This window comes from Nansenia antarctica (genome assembly GCF_963989245.1).
Source record: "Nansenia antarctica genome assembly, chromosome: 2".
In the NCBI taxonomy this organism is placed as follows: domain Eukaryota; kingdom Metazoa; phylum Chordata; class Actinopteri; order Argentiniformes; family Microstomatidae; genus Nansenia; species Nansenia antarctica.
Window position 1 is genome coordinate 37,692,876 of NC_137675.1, and position 25,785 is coordinate 37,718,660.

The 25,785-nt window shown below is 41.4% G+C and overlaps 1 protein-coding gene across 1 annotated transcript in view; it reads right to left on the reverse strand.

Annotated features, from left to right (window-relative positions):
* Positions 1 to 483: 483 nt before the first annotated feature.
* spsb3a (splA/ryanodine receptor domain and SOCS box containing 3a) overlaps positions 484 to 25,785 on the reverse strand; it is a gene marked incomplete at its 3' end in the record, with an annotated part of 35,722 nt that continues 10,420 nt past the window's right edge. Inside the window, exons 5-7 of the mRNA XM_080523987.1 lie at positions 1,487 to 1,589; positions 1,267 to 1,392; positions 484 to 875 (exon numbers count right to left, since the gene is read on the reverse strand). Of these exons, the coding sequence (XP_080380113.1) occupies positions 484 to 875; positions 1,267 to 1,392; positions 1,487 to 1,589 (621 nt within the window). The remainder of the gene's footprint in view (positions 876 to 1,266; positions 1,393 to 1,486; positions 1,590 to 25,785) is intronic.

A 25,785-nucleotide genomic window follows, 5' to 3' on the forward strand; every position in this document is an offset into this window, starting at 1 on the left:
CATTTACTGGACAAAATGTTGATGTGTTCAATACTTATTTTCCCCAAATACAATACTGTATTTGCTAGGACTTGGACACACCTTGGCTCGGATACCATAAAAGTGTGATACAGTTTTGGTGTATTCGCGGCCATACTGATTCAGAGTGGCATGACAATGCGAAGGAAGGATGCGCATGGTACGAGACCATATTAATCTCTGTGTTTCTCCCATTCTCTCCACATCGTTGCTCCTTCCCTCAGTATACCGCTCTTGGCTGCCGTGGAGCACGCCATGGGGTAGAACCTCCTGTTGTGAAGCTTGGTGGCAGCCACACCTACAGAACAGACATGAGACATGACACCACGTCAGACACCCTGGTGATACACTGGTGACACCCTGGTGTATGTGTGGGTGGGTGGGTGGGGAGTTTTTATTCAAGTGCATCTAGGTGGGGAAGAGGTCTGCAAGTGGGTTTGAAAGAGGAAGGTGGGTTTAGCCGAGTCACGTCCAGCGGCAGCGTTTCCTCTGGCAAGCCTCTGGGTCTGAGGAGCAGCTCTCACAGTCACTCTCTGAGGACAACGGTCCGGCCAAAGGGGGCGTGGGGTAACTACAGCGGTGCCCGGGGGCGTCCGAGCCCTCTTCGCGGGACCCGTTGTTGAGGCTGAGCACCCAGCCCAGCTTGTTGTGTAGCAGGTAGCGCAGGCCGGGGGGCAGGGGCAGCACGCTCAGGGTGTCGGAGCAGTCGGGCAGCAGCCGTCGCAGGCGGGCGCAGCAGAGGTACTGCAGGGAGGTGGGCGAGAAGCAGCTGCGGATCACCTTCATACCGCTCTTGGCTGCCGTGGAGCACGCCATGGGGTAGAACCTCCTGTTGTGAAGCTTGGTGGCAGCCACACCTACAGAACAGACATGAGACATGACACCACGTCAGATACCCTGGTGACACCCTGGTGATACCCTGGTGATACCCTGGTGTCGGAACAAAAAAAAGGTTTCGCCGAAGTCATGGCCACTCAAAGGAGTTCGGAAAATAATAATGTGAATTTACATATTTGTTGTAAGATTTTAAGTGATACTATTAACTTATGAGAATCAGCCAATACAAACCGTTAGAAACATTTACACAAGGTAATTTCGGTTTTCTATCCAAGATAGGCAGTGCTCAGGAAACACCTCAAAATAACCCTGAAAATACATTGACGGGGTAAAACGACCCTGTTTCCTACCCCCACCCAGTTCAGTTCTTTCCCTTTGACCCCTCAAGTCTGACGCTTGCTCTGTAATCACCTATACACTTGCGGTTCTTGAAGAAAGTAAGTGTGCCATGCCAAGTGTCCAGATGCACTCCGATGATCGATCCCTGGCCGAAGCGGGAGGAGAAATTCACTTTGTCTCCTTTATGATGCAACAGACCTGTGGGTGAAGACATATTTTTATGGAACACTGACATTTCGCCATGCTATGTTTTCTATGAATGAGAAATGCCATGTGAGCTGCATTATCTTACCAGTGTAAGAGAGACCCCAACTGTCATCATCTTTTCCCAACAGGCTGCAGAAGGTATGTCTGTACTTATCCAGGTTCACATCCGAAGTCCCGATGCCTACCATCTACACAACAACACACAGAGGTCTTTAAAATGATTGTCAACAGAAAATCACCTAGCGAAGCAAAAGGGTGCCAGTGTCAAGGAGTAGCCATAATACGGCCAACCACGACGCACATGTACTCTATCCTCACAGGTCCCAGGTTCACATGTACTCTATCCTCACAGGTCCCAGGTTCACATGTACTCTATCCTCACAGGTCCCAGGTTCACATGTACTCTATCCTCCTTAAATAGAACAAATAAAACAAAAACGTTTTATATAGTGGGACTGCACTGACTGATTTGTATGGAAGCCTGTTCCCGCCACCCAAAAAATAAAAATAAACTATGAGTTATGAGATAGTAAGTAGTAATTATGATACGTTTCTGAATTGACAGTACAGTATCCATCCTGCACAGACACATTCCACAAAGAAATGAAGCCTGGGCTGGTTCAGCCTCTACAGAGTTGTCCTACAGTTGAGTAAGTAAGTAAGTAAGTAAGTAAGTAAAGCTTTATTTATATAGCACCTTTCATACAAGAAATGCAGCTCAAAGTTGAGAACGGTTTTCTGGTTCCCCGTTCTCCACGTTGCTGCCACAGCACAGACTAAGGCCCAATCCCGATTCCCTTTTCTACCCCTATGGCTCGTTTTCGAGTGTGACTCGATTTCGAGCCAAGGCCTTCGAACAGAGCCACAAGCCGAAGGGGTTGAAATCTACCCCTATGAAATGGGACAACCCTTCAAGACTGATACGTCATCAGGAGTATCGTAGAAAAGCATTGACGCTCGCAACTCATTCACAACTTCACTTTTACGCTATCAATCGATCAAACAAGTCATCAAATAAAAAAGAACAATGCGTCATTATCAGACCATGACAGAATAACGGCGCTCTAACCTGTATGAAACCTGTGCTCCTACCCTGCCAGTCTGCACTGATTTAGGACAACAGTGCAACAACTTTGCAGCTGAACTTTAGTTAAATTTACGGCGTCATATACCATCAATGGGAAACATGGAAAAATGCATGACTTACATATTTAATTTTATGACGTTCCGAAATCCGAAGTGACAGGAACGCTGGAGAAACAGCCGCTGTCCACTGCATTAATTAACTACATGTCCTTGATGAGTCTCCCGCTCACTGCCCTCCATCAAAAATGGCACATCCATCGATAATATTACATAATAACAACTGCTCGGATTAGATTGCGAGTTGTTTTGGTATGCCGCAATACAATTTATACCACCAAGGGGGGGGGGGGGGGAATTCGCGCCTATCATGCACATATCAGCCTGTGGATAGAAAACTTTAGATAGATAACTTTACATTAAATATGTCTACCATCATCCGCTGTCAAACACCACAATTTATTTCTAAATAAACATGATTGTACATCTCTGAAATGTTAATCGCGCACATTTCTATGGGTCAGTTGCCAGGGCAGAGGAACAGGGTGACTGTCAGCCTGTGACAAACGCGCAGATATGAGTGCTCCGGTGTCTAATGGAAGTGATCAGGCATAACAGCGATTTTTTGTTATGCTTGTTATAAAGAAAAGGTCTATAATGCATTGTAATGACATTAAACTAACGTTTGATAGATAACTTTACATATGTGTACCATCATCCGCTGTCAAACGCCACAGGTAATAATTGATTTATGATTGTACATCTCTGAAATGCTCGACTGTCATGCAGCGTTGCGTTACTGTAACGTTAGACACAGCACCGACATAAAAGAGATTTTTTGGTTATGCTTTGGTTAGGTCTATAATGCATTGTAATGACATTAAACTAAGATAATAAGATGGTTATCATCATTTTTCAAATCTTTATTAATAAGTAATTACAGAGAAAGTAAAATGACATTTCCGCATTGAATAGAGCGACATAACATTTCTGTAGATGATTCGCAATGCATCCTGGAATCAAGGGGTAGCGTACCCCTATGGCTTCAAAGCTAGTCTGGTCCTGGAATCGCTCGAAACGAAGTCAGGGTTGCCACGTACTTTTCCAGGTACCATGTTTTGTGATGATATCTAGACCGTTAAAACTTTGCGCCCCCGCCCGTCCTACACACCCGCCCACCCCCAGAGGACACCTGACTACTTGATTTAAAAGATGAGCCGTCTAGATGTGCAGTCTAGTCTAGATGTGCGATCAGCTCTTAAATGCTTAGAGATAGTTAGCTGTCTAACCAGTGTTTTGATAGCTCAGTGTAGATCAGGGGTGCCCAATACGTCGATCGCGATCGACCGCAAAGGTAGTATGGGTAGATCGCTAGGCATTGAACAAAACGAAAGAATTATTTTTTATTTTTTTTATTTTTTTAAATAAACGGAAAAAAAAGTTTGCCTATCATCCATCCTCACTATGGCTTTTGCCACTTGATTGACGTACAGGTAAGCCAGTCTGAGATTTGATCTTTTCACCTACACCTAACACGCGGTTCACCACGCATGCGCAGTCAACAGCACCAACTACAAAATACAAAATACCGGCGAGACTAATTACCTAGTTAGCCTTCCAATTTCTACTATTTACTATATAATACTAAATAAAGGCTATACAAATGAGTGGGGAAGCTGGACCAAGAAAGAAACCAATAACGTATAACTTCCATCCAGAATGGGAGGAGGACTTTTTTACACGATGTGATATTGGAAATGCGTCTGTCTGATCAGCAAATCTACGATGGCTATTTCGAAGAAGGGAAATGTGGCAAAAGAGCGAAAACGTACGGCTGCAACGATAGCTTCTTATCGCGTCAGTCACGTTCTTGTTAAACACAAGAAGTCATTCAAAGACGGCGAAATTGTGAAAAAAGTTTCTCGAGGCTGCAGATTGCCTTTTCGATGACAGATCCACAGTGGCTGATGACACCTTGCAACCAGCTCCTACATCCCTGACTATTAGAAACTAGCTGCCTCCTCCCAGTGCTAGGTCTCCCACTAAGGTAGAGAAATGCATTTATTTCCTCCTTTCAAACTAGGGAACTACCTGTTTTGTATCTGGTTTACTTTTCTGTTTGTTGGATCAGTAGTTGGCTATGGTACTGCAGACTGGCTGTCAGTGTGTGAGTGAGAGAAAGTGAGTGTGTGTGTGTGTGTGTGTGTGTGTGTGTGTGTGTGTGTGTGTGTGTGTGTGTGTGTGTGTAAGAGAGTGAGAGAGAGAGAGGGAGAGAGAGGGGGAGAGAGAGGGAGGGTTTGTGCTATGGCTCCCTATGCAGACTGGCAAATGTGTGTGTGTGTGTGTGTGTGTGTGTGTGTGTGTGTGTGTGTGTGTGTGTGTGCCTGTGTATACTACTATGTGGGGACTGAGGTCTGACAGCACAACCACGGTGTGGGGACTCGAAATCGGTGTGGGGACCCAAAACGGGTCCCCACACCGATTTTCATTGAATTTGGTAGAAAAAGTGTTGCTGATATGTCTAGTGCAAATATTTCTATGTTTTAAATGTTGACCCACACTGCTACATAAGTCTGAAAAGAGTGCTTAATCAGTGTTTAGAGTGCGCCCCTGGTGGCGAAATCGCCATTTTTTACTATTTTTTTCACAGAAATGGCAGAAATTTTAACACACATTTAACACTCCTGCAGCCAATCATATGAGCTGCCTGTCTGTCACGTGCACTTTGCATCAAGCACATGATTGGGGGTGGAGACAGGTGTGCAGGTTTGGCTGAAGATCTAATTAGTGGGGACGGAGCACACTTCGTTTCGCGTTGTGCCGTTGGAGAATAATACAAGATTGTGCGCGAGTGTGCGCGCGAGACGAGTGTGTGCGCGCGACGCGAGAGTTTTTGCAGGGTGAAACGCTAGCAAATATACTGGCTGAGTGTTCTGACAGAGAACGCTGGTTAACATTGGTCTTATTATTGTGACTAGAAAGTGTGTGACTATAATTCCATGGTGTAAATAGCAGTGGCGGCTGGTTTTTGGGTGGGGCACAGGTTATGGCACTTGTTTTTATTACCTTTCCATGTTTTACAAAGCAAATTCCTTGTATGTGTGAACGTACTTGGCAATACACTTTTCTGATTCTGATTCTGATGGGGGCATGCTTTTAAAATCTGTACCTATTACAGTATTTCCATAATTTCCTAATTCATATTTCTCCATATTTTAATAACGCAGGGTATTTGCAACATAGCAATTACCAGGAAGTGAATTAAGATATAAGATAATATGGGACCTTTATTGTTAAAACTATACTGAGCACAGTTCCCTCTCGAAAAGGTTAAATATACACCTCGTTCCAAATTATTATGCAAATTATATTTTTATCAGATTTTCCTAAATAGTCGATGCAAATGACAATCAGTATAATTTTCAAGTCATCAACCGTTAGAGTATAATTCAAATGTTATTGAACAAACCTCCCAATGATAACAGTATATTTTTTTTTTATAAAAAACTCAAAATGCACTGTTCCAAATTATTATGCACAACAGAGTTTCAAAACATTTTATAGGTTGTAAAGAACAAACAATTGTGATGAATTTAGGGTTAGGAGGTCATATTAGGAGGTCATATTTACTGAAATCAAAAGCTATTTCAAACAAAAACATCTTACAGTTTTTCTCAATTGCTTTGGTGCATTTCTCTGATCAGAATTGAAATTCTCATAACTGTTAGTTCAACCTCCACAACATTTAGTCATTTGTGCACATCATAGTAGCAGTTTCTCATTCCTTCAAACAAATTGCAAATGCTTTTGGACATGCATCAATTGCTGTCATACAATTCTCTGCTGTTTTATAACATTATCATTTGCTTATGTCATGTCAGTCAAAATGAACTATACTTTTGGATGCTTAATAGTCATTCCCTATAAAACTAAGTCCTCATTTCATTGCTTGAGTCATTACATCCAAAAATGTTGAACAAGTTGTCAAAATCTGTCAAGCAAATTGTATACATTTCTTTATCATTTTTCCTGAAAATGTCTCCCAAATTGAACAATTTCTCTCTGTTATTGTTCACTACAGTAATATGGGTTAAAGCCGTATATCTCATGTTTACTGTACATTACTGTAATTTTACTCTGCACCACATAGACAAGACAAGGCAAGACAACCTTGCAGAGGTGGAAAAGGGCCCCTTTTTACTCCACAACAAGAGGAAGCCATGTGTGCAATGGTGATTGCAAACAATGCCATAAGGTTGAGAGAGATACAAAGCGCTGTTATAGAGGATGACAATATCTTTGGGAATATTGAATCCGTTTCAATCGCTACAATTGACTGCTCAGGAGAAATGAAATGCGCATGAAACAATTGTACAATGTGCCATTTGAACGGAACAGCGACAGAGTGAAGGAGATCCGTCACCAGTATGTACAGGTAAAACATTTATGTGTTCTATGCATACTCTAATGTCCAGTGCTGTAAACTGGTTACTTTGTGTAGTGCCATGCAGTACACTTACATGACAATTCATACTGTACAATATGTTGTCCAAAATGAGTTTTTTTCTCTCTCTCTCTATTCTGGGATAAAGTGTGTACTGGAGCTGGAGGCCAGGGAACCGCTGCACACATTCATATACGTTGATGAGGCGTTAATCTGGCAAAAGGTAGAAGGCGTGGCAGAAATCACATTGGACAGAGAGCAACCATTGATGTCCCAGGCCAACGAGGAGGGAATATTACAATGTGTGCAGCCGTCTCAGAAAACGGCGTCCTCACCCATATACCCTGTCTTGGTCCACACAACACAACATCTGCTGACTTTTTTAGACACTCTTTACAGGGACATAATCCCTGAGAATGAGAGGGGTCTAAATGGAGACCATCTGAACAAGTATGTTGTTGTATGGGATAATGTGCGTTTTCACCACTCAGATCTGGTCAGACAGTGGTTTGCAGCACATGAAAGGATGCTGGTGGAATATCTCCCTCCCTACTCGCCATTCCTGAATCCAATAGAGGAGTTTTTCTCTGCCTGGAGGTGGAAGGTATATGACCGGCATCCACATACCCAAATGGCCTTGCTAGCAGAGGGTGGATTCGCCACTCAGGGAGATACTTTCCTCGCTGCATTACCAGGGATGATATTCGCTGTGATGTCGATGAAAATATGTGGCCAGACAGACAGGAACGTCTGGATGTCAATGAATGATTTACAGTATGTTGGATGTTCCAATTCAGTTCCAATATGTACTGCAATATTGTTTACAGTTGTGCACAGCTCTACCCAAAGGGTGTTTCTTATGTTTGTGGTAAACAAGTTTGTATTTTTCTTTTGCACAATGCTGTGAACAAATTAGAATTGCAAAGAGCATATGCAGTAAAAATGTGAAACATAACTATTCAGCGTCTTGTACTCATTTACCTCACTAAATACAGTAATGTGTAACCCACTGTAGATTTCAAATGGCTGTGCAAATAGTGTATAGTACTGTCTTGAGCATTTTCAGGTAGTGTCACCAAGATCTGACTTTTTTGCATTGGAAAACACTTAGAGTGAACTGTCATAATGAAAACATGACAAAGCCATTTGACTATCTTGTTCATAAACAATGGTGTCAGGACTTTTCATTTTGATGACACTGACACTTTCATTGACATGAATACTTGCTTTTGAGGAATGAACTATCCATTTTGAGCAAGTGACACGCTTTTGCAGGTTAACACCTAGGTTTTGCAGTTTGTACTAATTGTTCTGAGAAATGCACTAACTGTTGTGCAAATGTTAATAGTGATGTGAGAAATGCACCAAAGCGACTGAGAAAAACTGTAACAGGTCAAGTTACATGTTAACATAGGACCCCTTCTTTGATATCACCTTCACAATTCTTGCATCCATTGAACTTGTGAGTTTTTGGACAGTTTCTGCTTGAATTTCTTTGCAGGATGCCAGAATAGCCTCCCAGAGCTGCTGTTTTGATGTGAACTGCCTCCCACCCTCATATATATTTTTGCTTGAGGATGCTCCAAAGGTTCTCAATAGGGTTGAGGTCAGGGGAAGATGGGGGCCACACCATGAGTTTCTCTCCTTTTATGCCTATAGCAGCCAATGACACAGAGGTATTCTGGTGATGTCTCCCCTCCCCCGCCCCAACCTGCAGCTGACCTGGCTGTGACCTTTCAGAGGGCCAAGCAGTATGGCACCAATTCAGTCTGAGAAACAGACCAACAGAAAATCTGCAGCAGTAGTTTTATTAACAGTAGACTGATTTTATTTTAAGTTTATATCATTCTAATAACATACTATTGTGATTTTCTTTTTTTTAAAATCTGTATTTCCTGTTTTTTCACTGTTAAAATATATTGAGCATATAATTGAGCGCTGTTTGGTGATACATTGGGCTAGAGACTAAAGTTCAGGAGGTCGGCAATGTTAAATGAACGGCTGAGGCCTGAGTGTGCTGCTAGCTGTGGAAGGTGCTGTGTGGGGGAGGGGGAGGCGAATAGTGAGTGACTAAATTGAGCGCTGTTTGGTGATACATTGGGCTAGAGACTTGAAATCACGTTTGGCTGAAAGCTGGCATCCCACTGATGGCGTGTGTCTTTTTCTGTTCCCCTGGCTACATAGGAAGTGTCCCTAAAGTTCAGGAGGTCGGCAATGTTAAATGAACGGCTGAGGCCTGAGTGTATTAGTAATAAGTACTATATTTGTAATTTTAAGGAGAGTTCTGTAAATGCGTTAATGTAGTGTACCAAAACTGTGTATTAAAAATGACAACATTCTCAATCATGCAAGCCATATAATGGTTTAAATTATAAAAACATTTAAAACTGTTGTTTTATCTTTAAATAATTACAAAACATAAAGGGATTAAGCAGTTCTACATTTATGAATAATAATTATTCATCTTGTTCCAGAAAACCAGTTATTCCCGTGTGCATTGAATGCAGCAGTAGCTTTGGGGAAAGTTTGGAGGTGCAGGTGGTTAATTGATGTCTCCCCTCCCCCGCCCCAACCTGCAGCTGACCTGGCTGTGACCTTTCAGAGGGCCAAGCAGTATGGAACCAATTCAGTCTGAGAAACAGACCAACAGAAATCTGCAGCAGTAGTTTTATTAACAGTAGACTGATTTTATTTTAAGTTTATATCATTCTAATAACATACTATTGTGATTATTTATTTATTTATTTTAAATCTGTATTTCCTGTTTTTTCACTGTTAAAATATATTGAGCATATAATTGAGTGCTGTTTGGTGATACATTGGGCTAGAGACTTGAAATCACTTTTGGCTGAAAGCTGGCATCCCACTGATGGTGTGTGTCTTTTTCTGTTCCCCTGGCTACATAGGAAGTGTCCCAAAAGTGAGCCTAAAGTTCAGGAGGTCGCCAATGTTAAACGGCTGAGTGGGGAGGGGTAGTGAGTGACTAAATTGAGTGCTGTTTGGTGATACATTGGGCTAGAGACCTGAAATCACTTTTGGCTGAAAGCTGGCATCCCACTGATGGTGTGTGTCTTTTTCTGTTCCCCTGGCTACATAGGAAGTGTCCCAAACGTGAGCCTAAAGTTCAGGAGGTCGGCAATGTTAAATGAACAGCAGAGGCCTGTGTGTTGCTATCTGTGGAAGGTGCTGTGTGGGGGAGGGGTAGGCGAATAGTGATTGGTTCTCAGTTAACAAGCAGGCCCAGGAATGCACAAAATGCATCCATTTTCCAAAAGCTACTGGCTTAATATGCTCCATCACAGTTTGATGACTTTTCAGGGTTTGACTTTTACAAAGGATATTGTATGTATTTATTTTAACCCTTTTAAGAGTATTGTCATATATGGTGAGATTACAATTATATGAACTCCAACTGCAAGTCTCACAGTGCTAAAGTTAACAAAAAGCATATCATAAACATTCTGGTTATTTTATTTTAGTAAAAAAAATCGCTCTCTGCATGGCTGACATGGTGGGAGAGAAGCTAAGAGAAATTCTCGATTATGGACATGAGTGCGCCAGCACGGCACGGGTCCCACCGTGAGCCGGTCATGAAGGAAGGTTAATTGAACAGAGCGAGGCAGATTTCAGCAGAACAGAAACTTAACTGTGTGGGGGAGGGGTGCAAATCAGTGCTCTGTCTGCATAGTGCACAACTAAATTGAGCGCTGTTTGGTGATACATTGGGCTAGAGACTTGAAATCACTTTTGGCTGAAAGCTGGCATCCCACTGATGGCGTGTGTCTTTTTCTGTTCACCTGGCTACATAGGAAGTGTCCCAAAAGTGAGCCTAAAGTTCAGGAGGTCGGCAATGTAATGTCAATGGAGGCCTATCCCCAATAAGTTAAACCCTGTTTGGCCATACAATGGACTAGAGACTTGAAAACAATTTTGTCTGAAAGCTGGCATCCCACTGATGGTGTGTGTCTTTTTCTGTTCCCCTGGCTACATAGGAAGTGTCCCAAAAGTGAGCCTAAAGTTCAGGAGGTCGGCAATGTTAAATGAACAGCAGAGGCCTGTGTGTTGCTGTCTGTGGAAGGTGCTGTGTGGGGGAGGGGGAGGCGAATAGTGATTGGTTCTCAGTTAACTAGCAGGCCCAGGAATGCACAAAATGCATCCATTTTCCAAAAGCTACTGGCTTAATATGCTCCATCACAGTTTGATGACTTTTCAGGGTTTGACTTTTACAAAGGATATTGTATGTATTTATTTTAACCCTTTTAAGAGTATTGTCATATATGGTGAGATTACAATTATATGAACTCCAACTGCAAGTCTCACAGTGCTAAAGTTAACAAAAAGCATATCATAAACATTCTGGTTATTTTATTTTAGTAAAAAAATCGCTCTCTGCATGGCTGACATGGTGGGAGAGAAGCTAAGAGAAATTCTCGATTATGGACATGAGTGCGCCAGCACGGCACGGGTCCCACCGTGAGCCGGTCATGAAGGAAGGTTAATTGAACAGAGCGAGGCAGATTTCAGCAGAACAGAAACTTAACTGTGTGGGGGAGGGGTGCAAATCAGTGCTCTGTCTGCATAGTGCACAACTAAATTGAGCGCTGTTTGGTGATACATTGGGCTAGAGACTTGAAATCACTTTTGGCTGAAAGCTGGCATCCCACTGATGGCGTGTGTCTTTTTCTGTTCACCTGGCTACATAGGAAGTGTCCCAAAAGTGAGCCTAAAGTTCAGGAGGTCGGCAATGTAATGTCAATGGAGGCCTATCCCCAATAAGTTAAACCCTGTTTGGCCATACAATGGACTAGAGACTTGAAAACAATTTTGTCTGAAAGCTGGCATCCCACTGATGGTGTGTGTCTTTTTCTGTTCCCCTGGCTACATAGGAAGTGTCCCAAAAGTGAGCCTAAAGTTCAGGAGGTCGGCAATGTTAAATGAACAGCAGAGGCCTGTGTGTTGCTGTCTGTGGAAGGTGCTGTGTGGGGGAGGGGGAGGCGAATAGTGATTGGTTCTCAGTTAACTAGCAGGCCCAGGAATGCACAAAATGCATCCATTTTCCAAAAGCTACTGGCTTAATATGCTCCATCACAGTTTGATGACTTTTCAGGGTTTGACTTTTACAAAGGATATTGTATGTATTTATTTTAACCCTTTTAAGAGTATTGTCATATATGGTGAGATTACAATTATATGAACTCCAACTGCAAGTCTCACAGTGCTAAAGTTAACAAAAAGCATATCATAAACATTCTGGTTATTTTATTTTAGTAAAAAAATCGCTCTCTGCATGGCTGACATGGTGGGAGAGAAGCTAAGAGAAATTCTCGATTATGGACATGAGTGCGCCAGCACGGCACGGGTCCCACCGTGAGCCGGTCATGAAGGAAGGTTAATTGAACAGAGCGAGGCAGATTTCAGCAGAACAGAAACTTAACTGTGTGGGGGAGGGGTGCAAATCAGTGCTCTGTCTGCATAGTGCACAACTAAATTGAGCGCTGTTTGGTGATACATTGGGCTAGAGACTTGAAATCACTTTTGGCTGAAAGCTGGCATCCCACTGATGGCGTGTGTCTTTTTCTGTTCACCTGGCTACATAGGAAGTGTCCCAAAAGTGAGCCTAAAGTTCAGGAGGTCGGCAATGTAATGTCAATGGAGGCCTATCCCCAATAAGTTAAACCCTGTTTGGCCATACAATGGACTAGAGACTTGAAAACAATTTTGTCTGAAAGCTGGCATCCCACTGATGGTGTGTGTCTTTTTCTGTTCCCCTGGCTACATAGGAAGTGTCCCAAAAGTGAGCCTAAAGTTCAGGAGGTCGGCAATGTTAAATGAACAGCAGAGGCCTGTGTGTTGCTGTCTGTGGAAGGTGCTGTGTGGGGGAGGGGGAGGCGAATAGTGATTGGTTCTCAGTTAACTAGCAGGCCCAGGAATGCACAAAATGCATCCATTTTCCAAAAGCTACTGGCTTAATATGCTCCATCACAGTTTGATGACTTTTCAGGGTTTGACTTTTACAAAGGATATTGTATGTATTTATTTTAACCCTTTTAAGAGTATTGTCATATATGGTGAGATTACAATTATATGAACTCCAACTGCAAGTCTCACAGTGCTAAAGTTAACAAAAAGCATATCATAAACATTCTGGTTATTTTATTTTAGTAAAAAAATCGCTCTCTGCATGGCTGACATGGTGGGAGAGAAGCTAAGAGAAATTCTCGATTATGGACATGAGTGCGCCAGCACGGCACGGGTCCCACCGTGAGCCGGTCATGAAGGAAGGTTAATTGAACAGAGCGAGGCAGATTTCAGCAGAACAGAAACTTAACTGTGTGGGGGAGGGGTGCAAATCAGTGCTCTGTCTGCATAGTGCACAACTAAATTGAGCGCTGTTTGGTGATACATTGGGCTAGAGACTTGAAATCACTTTTGGCTGAAAGCAGGCATCCCACTGATGGCGTGTGTCTTTTTCTGTTCACCTGGCTACATAGGAAGTGTCCCAAAAGTGAGCCTAAAGTTCAGGAGGTCGGCAATGTAATGTCAATGGAGGCCTATCCACAATAAGTTAAACCCTGTTTGGCCATACAATGGACTAGAGACTTGAAAACAATTTTGTCTGAAAGCTGGCATCCCACTGATGGTGTGTGTCTTTTTCTGTTCCCCTGGCTACATAGGAAGTGTCCCAAAAGTGAGCCTAAAGTTCAGGAGGTCGGCAATGTTAAATGAACAGCAGAGGCCTGTGTGTTGCTGTCTGTGGAAGGTGCTGTGTGGGGGAGGGGGAGGCGAATAGTGATTGGTTCTCAGTTAACTAGCAGGCCCAGGAATGCACAAAATGCATCCATTTTCCAAAAGCTACTGGCTTAATATGCTCCATCACAGTTTGATGACTTTTCAGGGTTTGACTTTTACAAAGGATATTGTATGTATTTATTTTAACCTTAAAGTTCAGGAGGTCGGCAATGTTAAATGAACGGCTGAGGCCTGAGTGTGCTGCTAGCTGTGGAAGGTGCTGTGTGGGGGAGGGGTAGGCGAATAGTGAGTGACTAAATTGAGCGCTGTTTGGTGATACATTGGGCTAGAGAGTACTGAGTTACATGCTAAGCTGTATCAGTGCTAACTAGAGTACTGAGTTACATGCTAAGCTGTATCAGTGCTAACTAGAGTACTGAGTTACATGCTAAGCTGTATCAGTGCTAACTAGTGTATTGAGTTACATGCTAAGCTGTATCAGTGCTAACTAGAGTACTGAGTTACATGCTAAGCTGTATCAGTGCTAACTAGAGTACTGAGTTACATGCTAAGCTGTATCAGTGCTAACTAGAGTACTGAGTTACATGCTAAGCTGTATCAGTGCTAACTAGAGTACTGAGTTACATGCTAAGCTGTATCAGTGCTAACTAGTGTATTGAGTTACATGCTAAGCTGTATCAGTGCTAACTAGAGTACTGAGTTACATGCTAAGCTGTATCAGTGCTAACTAGAGTACTGAGTTACATGCTAAGCTGTATCAGTGCTAACTAGAGTACTGAGTTACATGCTAAGCTGTATCAGTGCTAACTAGTGTATTGAGTTACATGCTAAGCTGTATCAGTGCTAACTAGAGTACTGAGTTACATGCTAAGCTGTATCAGTGCTAACTAGAGTACTGAGTTACATGCTAAGCTGTATCAGTGCTAACTAGAGTACTGAGTTACATGCTAAGCTGTATCAGTGCTAACTACTGTACTGAGTTATATGCTAAGCTGTATCAGTGCTAACTAGAGTACTGAGTTACATGCTAAGCTGTAACCCGAGTTAACAATAACTATACAATTATAGTGACAATAACAACAATAACAACAATAACATAGTGACAATAACTCACTATGTCAACCCGAGTGCGCTCCCGGGAGATTAAACAAACGCACCCAAAGTCTTCAAGGGTTCAGGGCTTGGATAAGGGCTCCATTTGGGATTCAACCAAAGTGTGTTAAGGTGTTCCCCAGAAAGATGGTAACATCTGAAAGTGTGTTAAGGTGTTCCCCAGAAAGATGGTAACATCTGAAAGTGTGTTATGGTGTCCCCAGAAAGATGGTAACATCTGAAAGTGTGTTATGGTGTCCCCAGAAAGATAGTAACATCTGAAAGTGTGTTATGGTGTCCCCAGAAAGATGGTAACATCTGAAAGTGTGTTATGGTGTCCCCGGAAAGATAGTAATATCTGAAAGTGTGTTATGGTGTCCCCAGAAAGATAGTAATATCTGAAAGTGTGTTATGGTGTCCCCAGAAAGATAGCAACCTGAGACTCCCCACATGGGTGGAAGAAGTCATGTCTTGAAAAAAGTATTGAATATTGCTAATTTGAAGTGAGATTCTGGTTCCTGAATTTTTTCTGATCATGCCTGATTTTTCTCAGTGCTGTACGGTGTCTAGAAAGGGGTGTCCCCACACGGGAGGTCCTAGTCATATTGTCCCACAATGTAGCATAAACAAGTATGTGTGTGTGTGTGTGTGTGTGTGTGTGTGTGTGTGTGTGTGTGTGAATGTGTGTGAGCGAGAATAGCAAAGAGGGAGGGTTTGTGATGGTCTTCTCCTGTGGCTGTGTGACAGAGAGAGGGAAAGTGTATTGTGAGTTTACTATGCAGGCTGGGAACTGTGTGTGTGTGTGTGTGTGTGTGTGTGTGTGTGTGTTTGTAGTACGTGCATGTACGTTTGCGATGTTGAAACTAGACTGGTAGATCTTGGCAGACTGGCTACTTGAAAAGTAGATCTTGGTTCCAAAAAGTGTGAGCACCCCTGGTGTAGATGTATTAAACTAGAACTAATTTCCAGCCTAGAACACCACTGGGCTGAAAAACTTGGTTCCCTAAAATGTATAGGTGATGGTGGTGATTCCAATTCGTCATATGTCATCTCCCTGTCATCAGAACGATCACGCCCCCTTTTGGGTGGTAGAATTGTTAGAAGTTTGACTTGCGGTCAATGCAAATTTATGGTCTTTGCTACTTTTATACTTTTTAGCTATTAGGAGCCCAAATACGATGGCCAGTCAGGCAAACAATTTTATAGTGTCGTTGCCGATTAATGATCTACGTCGTTATACATTTTAAAAATCATGAAATAGAGGTTGATGTGTGTCCTTTCAGTCTGCCTCCATCTATGTGGCTGAACGACCCGACGGCCTGAGATGTCATACCCTAACCCATATCCTGACATATACAACTACCTTATTGAATCTCCAGATAATGTATTTCTATCACTTGCTGTAGTTAAGATACTTTATTTTTCTGTTTTGGTAGTCTGTCCAATGTGACACTTGCCCTCCTCCACCGGCCCTAGTTTTGGATCTAGCTTGCTGTTCATTATTTTGATAATAAATCGTAGCTAGCTAGCTATAACATCTTCATATATATATTTATATATATATATATATATATATATATATATATATATATATATATATATATATATATATATACAGTACAGGCCAAAAGTTTGGACACACCTACTCATTCAATGTGTTTCCTTTATTTTCATGACTATTTGGTACATTGTAGATTCTCACTGAAGGCATCAAAACTATGAATGAACACATAATATTATTATTATATATTTTATTAACAACAACAACAAAAAATATTTTATTAACAACAAAAAAGCAAAGGGTGGCTACTTTGAGGAATCTAAAAGTAAAATAACAGGCTGGGAACTGTGTGTGTGTGTGTGTGTGTGTGTGTGTGTGTGTGTGTGTGTGTGTGTGTGTGTGTGTGTGTGTGTTTGTAGTACGTGCATGTACGTTTGCGATGTTGAAACTAGACTGGTAGATCTTGGCAGACTGGCTACTTGAAAAGTAGATCTTGGTTCCAAAAAGTGTGAGCACCCCTGGTGTAGATGTATTAAACTAGAACTAATTTCCAGCCTAGAACACCACTGGGCTGAAAAACTTGGTTCCCTAAAATGTATAGGTGATGGTGGTGATTCCAATTCGTCATATGTCATCTCCCTGTCATCAGAACGATCACGCCCCCTTTTGGGTGGTAGAATTGTTAGAAGTTTGACTTGCGGTCAATGCAAATTTATGGTCTTTGCTACTTTTATACTTTTTAGCTATTAGGAGCCCAAATACGATGGCCAGTCAGGCAAACAATTTTATAGTGTCGTTGCCGATTAATGATCTACGTTGTTATACATTTTAAAAATCATGAAATAGAGGTTGATGTGTGTCCTTTCAGTCTGCCTCCATCTATGTGGCTGAACGACCCGACGGCCTGAGATGTCATACCCTAACCCATATCCTGACATATACAACTACCTTATTGAATCTCCAGATAATGTATTTCTATCACTTGCTGTAGTTAAGATACTTTATTTTTCTGTTTTGGTAGTCTGTCCAATGTGACACTTGCCCTCCTCCACCGGCCCTAGTTTTGGATCTAGCTTGCTGTTCATTATTTTGATAATAAATCGTAGCTAGCTAGCTATAACATCTTCATATATATATTTATACAGGCCAAAAGTTTGGACACACCTACTCATTCAATGTGTTTCCTTTATTTTCATGACTATTTGGTACATTGTAGATTCTCACTGAAGGCATCAAAACTATGAATGAACACATAATATTATTATTATATATTTTATTAACAACAACAACAAAAAATATTTTATTAACAACAAAAAAGCAAAGGGTGGCTACTTTGAGGAATCTAAAAGTAAAATAACAGGCTGGGAACTGTGTGTGTGTGTGTGTGTGTGTGTGTGTGTGTGTGTGTGTGTGTGTGTGTGTGTGTGTGTGTGTTTGTAGTACGTGCATGTACGTTTGCGATGTTGAAACTAGACTGGTAGATCTTGGCAGACTGGCTACTTGAAAAGTAGATCTTGGTTCCAAAAAGTGTGAGCACCCCTGGTGTAGATGTATTAAACTAGAACTAATTTCCAGCCTAGAACACCACTGGGCTGAAAAACTTGGTTCCCTAAAATGTATAGGTGATGGTGGTGATTCCAATTCGTCATATGTCATCTCCCTGTCATCAGAACGATCACGCCCCCTTTTGGGTGGTAGAATTGTTAGAAGTTTGACTTGCGGTCAATGCAAATTTATGGTCTTTGCTACTTTTATACTTTTTAGCTATTAGGAGCCCAAATACGATGGCCAGTCAGGCAAACAATTTTATAGTGTCGTTGCCGATTAATGATCTACGTCGTTATACATTTTAAAAATCATGAAATAGAGGTTGATGTGTGTCCTTTCAGTCTGCCTCCATCTATGTGGCTGAACGACCCGACGGCCTGAGATGTCATACCCTAACCCATATCCTGACATATACAACTACCTTATTGAATCTCCAGATAATGTATTTCTATCACTTGCTGTAGTTAAGATACTTTATTTTTCTGTTTTGGTAGTCTGTCCAATGTGACACTTGCCCTCCTCCACCGGCCCTAGTTTTGGATCTAGCTTGCTGTTCATTATTTTGATAATAAATCGTAGCTAGCTAGCTATAACATCTTCATATATATATTTATATATATATATATATATATATATATATATATATATATATATATATATATATATATATACAGTACAGGCCAAAAGTTTGGACACACCTACTCATTCAATGTGTTTCCTTTATTTTCATGACTATTTGGTACATTGTAGATTCTCACTGAAGGCATCAAAACTATGAATGAACACATAATATTATTATTATATATTTTATTAACAACAACAACAAAAAATATTTTATTAACAACAAAAAAGCAAAGGGTGGCTACTTTGAGGAATCTAAAAGTAAAATAACAGGCTGGGAACTGTGTGTGTGTGTGTGTGTGTGTGTGTGTGTGTGTGTGTGTGTGTGTGTGTGTGTGTGTGTGTGTGTGTGTGTTTGTAGTACGTGCATGTACGTTTGCGATGTTGAAACTAGACTGGTAGATCTTGGCAGACTGGCTACTTGAAAAGTAGATCTTGGTTCCAAAAAGTGTGAGCACCCCTGGTGTAGATGTATTAAACTAGAACTAATTTCCAGCCTAGAACACCACTGGGCTGAAAAACTTGGTTCCCTAAAATGTATAGGTGATGGTGGTGATTCCAATTCGTCATATGTCATCTCCCTGTCATCAGAACGATCACGCCCCCTTTTGGGTGGTAGAATTGTTAGAAGTTTGACTTGCGGTCAATGCAAATTTATGGTCTTTGCTACTTTTATACTTTTTAGCTATTAGGAGCCCAAATACGATGGCCAGTCAGGCAAACAATTTTATAGTGTCGTTGCCGATTAATGATCTACGTCGTTATACATTTTAAAAATCATGAAATAGAGGTTGATGTGTGTCCTTTCAGTCTGCCTCCATCTATGTGGCTGAACGACCCGACGGCCTGAGATGTCATACCCTAACCCATATCCTGACATATACAACTACCTTATTGAATCTCCAGATAATGTATTTCTATCACTTGCTGTAGTTAAGATACTTTATTTTTCTGTTTTGGTAGTCTGTCCAATGTGACACTTGCCCTCCTCCACCGGCCCTAGTTTTGGATCTAGCTTGCTGTTCATTATTTTGATAATAAATCGTAGCTAGCTAGCTATAACATCTTCATATATATATTTATATATATATATATATATATATATATATATATATATATATATATATATATATATATATATATATATATATATACAGTACAGGCCAAAAGTTTGGACACACCTACTCATTCAATGTGTTTCCTTTATTTTCATGACTATTTGGTACATTGTAGATTCTCACTGAAGGCATCAAAACTATGAATGAACACATAATATTATTATTATATATTTTATTAACAACAACAACAAAAAATATTTTATTAACAACAAAAAAGCAAAGGGTGGCTACTTTGAGGAATCTAAAATATAAGACATATTTAGAGTTATTTCACACTTTTTTGTTAAGTACATCATTCCACATGTGTTCATTCATAGTTTTGATGCCTTCAGTGAGAATCTACAATGTAAATAGTCATGAAAATAAAGGAAACACATTGAATGAGAAGGTGTGTCCAAACGTTTGGCCTGTACTGTATATATATATATATGTGACAAGGTTTGATTAATAGGTCCCCATCTCGGCCATTGTGAAACCTCACAATCGAGCCAAACAAGTCTTGTTGTGAAAAAATGTGTTTTCCGGTTTTTGGCATAGGACGACAAACGAAGCGATGAAGAACCCACTCGATGTAATATCCAACAGTTTTACATTCACTAAATACCTACATTTAGTTAGCAAAGTCGGGTGGGGGGTATTATTCGTAATATTGTGGCAGTGTGTGTAGCCACGCCCACTCCAGCCGTATTTAAGTAGCCACCTGGACCTGTTGACAAGTTTACAAGATGGATGCGGATGCTCTAGCAAGCTAATGCTATAAACCGAATTTATGAAGCCGCTAGAAATATCGACAGTGGGCAATTAATGAACTCCTTCATATTGGACTATACATAGATGAAAGCACAGGTGGGTATACCTGCTGGGCATTGCTGCCTGTCGCACCTCCGACGGTGCCAGTGGGCTGATGACAAGAAGACAACGGAATGTCAGACATTGATCTCCACACCAGTTCACTTTCATGGGACAGTCGTCTGCAGACAGACCTTCTGCTGTGTTCTTGGGTAAGTTTTAGTGAGTTACATGTGTTGTATACTAGGATTTTGTGTTGTTTACTTAGGATAGCCAAACAGTTATTTGTTGTTTTGTTAATAAGGTAGATAGCGCCGTTGTTGATTTCTGTCATTTCTAACTGCAATTGCGGCGTGGTGGCGGGGGCGCTGTTTCGCAAATAAGTTAGCTTTCGTTTTTGCTAGCGAAACAGCTGATAGTTGATGTTGACTGCTCAAGGAGAATACATATTTGAAAGTACAGAATGCCTGAGAGCCTTATATTGCATTATATTACATTATATTTTGATTGGTCATCTGGTGCCTGAATATTGTGTTTTCCTTTACATAAATAATGACATTTCCACCATAAGTTGATGCAGAAAGATCACAAATTGGTGCATATCAATTCACCAGAATGCAAGAAATTAAGTGTTTGATGCTCGTTTAAGGACCCCCAGACAGCCCTGCTTCATGGGTCCCCCCCGATGTCAAACACCACTGGTACCACCTCCGCCTCATTTTGAGCCAGGAAAAACCCTGGTAATGTTATGTGGAATCAAAAAGAATGATTAATTCATTGATATGTAGATTTGCTGTAGAATAATACTGTGATTTGAAATGATTTCACTAGCCTACTTCAGTAGCCTACAAGTACAGTACACTGAGTCTATGGAAAACCTACACTAGAGAAGTGTCCACACCTCTGACCTGAAATGTGTGTTACAGAATGAGGAGGTGAGAGGTTCTGAGAGATGACACCTTGATGAGTCACCAGCACTTCAGGTATTTGTCATTGTCATTGTATAAGCAATTCTATTTTTATGAAGATAGTAGTAGGCTATTTCGTAAAAGTGGTGTTGGTAACAGTGGGCAATCATTTGAAATGTACTGTCTTCTTTTTTTATTACAGCTTTGATGCCCAGATGGGATGGGAAGGAACTACGCTGAAGTCCCACTAGATGCTTTATGGACTATAATGATAAATGCATGCACACGGACAACATTATTATTTTTTACCATTCTATTATTGTATTGCTCAATTGTATCTTGCCTAATTTTTTCCATTGCCATGAATTTTACTCTCTTGTACTTGTAATGGGATGTAATACACTTTTGGCACACATGGCAATAAAATGATGATGAATCATGAATCTTGAATTATTATTATTATTATTATTTAGCTATTTAAACGTATCAGCCCTGCAATTTTGCTTCCTGAGGGTTAGCTGACAACCCCATTGACAGATGACAGGTAGGTAATGACAGGTAGTGTAATGGGGAAGTGGTTGTCTTGAAGGTGTGGTTGTCTTGAGGGAGTGATTAGGGTGGAGTTAACCAGCTATTGTTCCCACCCATTACCTCTGTGAAAAACGTCTCTGAAGAAGTTTGAGGCTAGATATCTCAGTACGGTGGTTCAGGGGGTATCGCCATTAAACTATCCATGACTTCTTCAACTTGTTTCAGATTTCAATGTATGACACATCATTTTAAAGCTTACAATCTACCCTTTCATAATCCGGAAAAAACAGAAAAAAGATTTTGCCCTAGTTGAGGACTTTTTAACCATGCCCTGTCACATATATATATATATATACTGTATATATGCACACACACATACATATACTACCATACAGGCTAAATACTGATCACTTGGCAAATGAATCATCTATTAAAGTAGCAAAGATCACACATTTGCATTGACCGCCAGTCAAACTTCTACCACTTCTTGAGTAAATCCAACGTTCCTACGCTGAGATACGACCGTTTTAACTTGCGCCCCCCACTCACGGATATCAGGAAGTATTAGCGCTATAGCGCTATAGCGCTATTGGCCGTTACCGTTAGCAACACATTCCAAGCGCTAGCTAGCTAGCAAGCACATCAATGTTTGTTTGCAACAATGAACCATGTGCTTGCCAACCAACATTGATAAAGCCACATTTAGAACAGCCACAGACAGTTCCAAGCCAACTACTTAAATTATTAAATGTTTTAGAAAGCCTATCAAATTTTCCAGGACAACACAAGATTTCCATGTTAATTTTCAATTTTGCTCAGTTTCCATGCCTTTTCCAGGTATGGAACAGGGCTCACTAATTTCCATGTTTTCCCTGTTTTCCAGGTAGCGTGGCAACCCTGGAAGTTATAGTTAGCCCTCGAAATGAAGCCATGGCTCGATGAAATATGAATTGGGATAGCCCTCCCCCTAAACGTGAACGCGCAAATCAAGCCATAGGGGTGAAAACGAAGCCGTAGGGGTGAATTGGGATTGGCCCTAACAGTGGTCAGCACCCTCTCCACTAGACAGGTTCAGACTAACAGTGGTCAGCACCCTCTCCACTAGACAGGTTCAGACTAACAGTGGTCAGCACCCTCTCCACTAGACAGGTTCAGACTAACAGTGGTCAGCACCCTCTCCACTAGACAGGTTCAGACTAACAGTGGTCAGCACCCTCTCCACTAGACAGGTTCAGACTAACAGTGGTCAGCACCCTCTCCACTAGACAGGTTCAGACTAACAGTGGTCAGCACCCTCTCCACTAGACAGGTTCAGACTAACAGTGGTCAGCACCCTTCTCCACTAGACAGGTTCAGACTAACAGTGGTCAGCACCCTCTCCACTAGACAGGTTCAGACTAACAGTGGTCAGCACCCTCTCCACTAGACAGGTTCAGACTAACACAGGGTTTTTCCTGCATAGAGAATTATGAGGCGGCCGCCTCCTTCATATTTCTAGCCGCCTCCAGCTCTCAACAAAACTTTGACGGTCGTATTTTCTACAAGCGTTGCACTCTGTGGATTTCTGTCATTTCTAGTTAGAAATGACAGAAATCCACCGAGTGCAACGCTCTGCAATTGCGGAATTGCGCCGACGTGGTGGCGGGGGCACTGTTTCGCAAATAAGTTAGCTTTCGTTTTTGCTAGCGAAATAGCTGATAGTTGATGTTGACTGCTCAAGGAGAATACATATTTGAAAGTACAGAATGCCTGAGAGCCTTATATTGCATTATATTACATTATATTTTGATTGGTCATCTGGTGCCTGAATATTATATAGTGTTTTCCTTTACATAAATAATGAAATTTCCACCATAAATTGATGCAGAAAGGGCACAAATTGGTGCATCTAAATTCACCAGAATGCAAGAAATTAAGTGTTTGATGCTCGTTTAAGGACCCCCAGACAGCCCCGCTTCATGGGTCCCCCTGATGTCAAACGCCTCTGGTAGCCTACCACCTCCGCCTCATTTTGAGCCAGGAAAAACCCTGTAACAGTGGTCAGCACCCTCTCCACTAGACAGGTTCAGACTAACAGTGGTCAGCACCCTCTCCACTAGACAGGTTCAGACTAACAGTGGTCAGCACCCTCTCCACTAGACAGGTTCAGACTAACAGTGGTCAGCACCCTCTCCACTAGACAGGTTCAGACTAACAGTGGTCAGCACCCTCTCCACTAGACAGGTTCAGACTAACAGTGGTCAGCACCCTCTCCACTAGACAGGTTCAGACTAACAGTGGTCAGCACCCTCTCCACTAGACAGGTTCAGACTAACAGTGGTCAGCACCCTCTCCAATAGACAGGTTTAGACGGTACTTTGTTTAACATTGTTGAAATTACATGCCAAAATCGCCTCAGAAAAACATCAAACAAAGTTTAGTAGCGGCTAAATACTAACTATATGAACCTGAACATGCTTTTATTGTAAGCACAAACAACAGCGTTTTGCAATAACACTGTTTTATTGTTAAGGGAATCCACATAAAAAAGAAAGAAAGCATAACTCGCAACTAAACTTTGTTTGAAGTTTCTCTGAGGAGATGGCATGTCATTTCACAAGGTAAATCTTCGTTCAGAGCTGCTGCAGCCAATGACTGGAACAATTTACAGAAAACACTCAAACTGGACACTCTTATTTCCAAATCAGCTTTTAAGGACTCTATCATGGACATTCTCACTGACACAGGAAACTGTTTTTTAACCCTCTAGTGCTTTTCCAAACCCCCCCTGTTGGCTGCTTATGGCGCTTTTCCATTACCGGGCTGAACCAGGCCGCATTTGTATCCGAGCCGCGCCGAGCCATGCCGTACTTTCAGAAACGTTTCTCCATTATACGGAGCGACCCGGGACTGTAGGAGGAGTTACGTGTCATAAAAGCACTTCACTGTAATAAGTGCCACTATACAGCTCAACGGGGGAAAATGCGATAAGATTTATGTTAAAATGCAGCACTATCATGCACAGATCAGTCTTAAAAAAATAAGAAATAATACCTTAACCCATCCCGAACAGGAACTAAAAATGGTACGGGTACTGTGGCCTGGTTCAGCTCGGTTGGCAGTGGAGAAAGGCAAAAGAACAGGGCCAGCTCAGGCCAACCCGGGTCGGCCCTGTAGTGGAAAAGCGCCATTACTGTCTGTCCCATGCATGCCTGTTTGACTTCCTGTGTCTGTCCAAATTATTGTATGTATTGCTAATTCTATAATGCTGTTAGTGTTCTTTTAGCTGTGCTTAATGTTGTGCGGGTTGATGTGGATGTGTGATGCTGTCCCTTTAACTTGATGCTGTGACTGTAAGTGGAGGAGGTGTGGAGATGTATGTATGTTTTTACTCTTTTAACTGTGCTGGAATTTTGGATGTGTGCCGCTGTCTGTCATGTGTGTTCTTTGTTTTTGACATATAACCTGATTTTCTTTTCAGCCCCTCCCCCCCCACCCCCCAAGAGGCTTTTGTCTTTTGCCAGGCCACCAATGTAAATAAGAATTTGTTCTTATTGGCCCTGCCTGGTTAAATAAAGGTTAAATAAAACCAAAAAGAATGTCTGCGGTAGCAAAGCAGATACCAGAGAACCAGAGAAGCTTTCATTACTGGCCGATGAGGACAACTCAGCGTGAGATGATATTCCATCTGAACATGAACATGGGTGGAACCATCCCTTCAAATCGGAGATTCTTCAAAATGATACACAACCATAACATTGTTGAATTAATAATTGTTACCAAAATACAATCTGATAAGGCTTTGGGGACCTATATGCAAAGCTTTAAATCCAGCCCAAGATGCAACGATTCACTGTTATTGGGGGCAATTACAATCCGTGTTGATAGGTTTACTAAACTATCTGATGACAGATAAATAAAGAACATACTATGTACATATAATGTTGTTATCTTAAATCTTGTCTGTATAAACTTACATAAATATAGTGTAAGAACAAACTAAATAATCTAAAATAATCT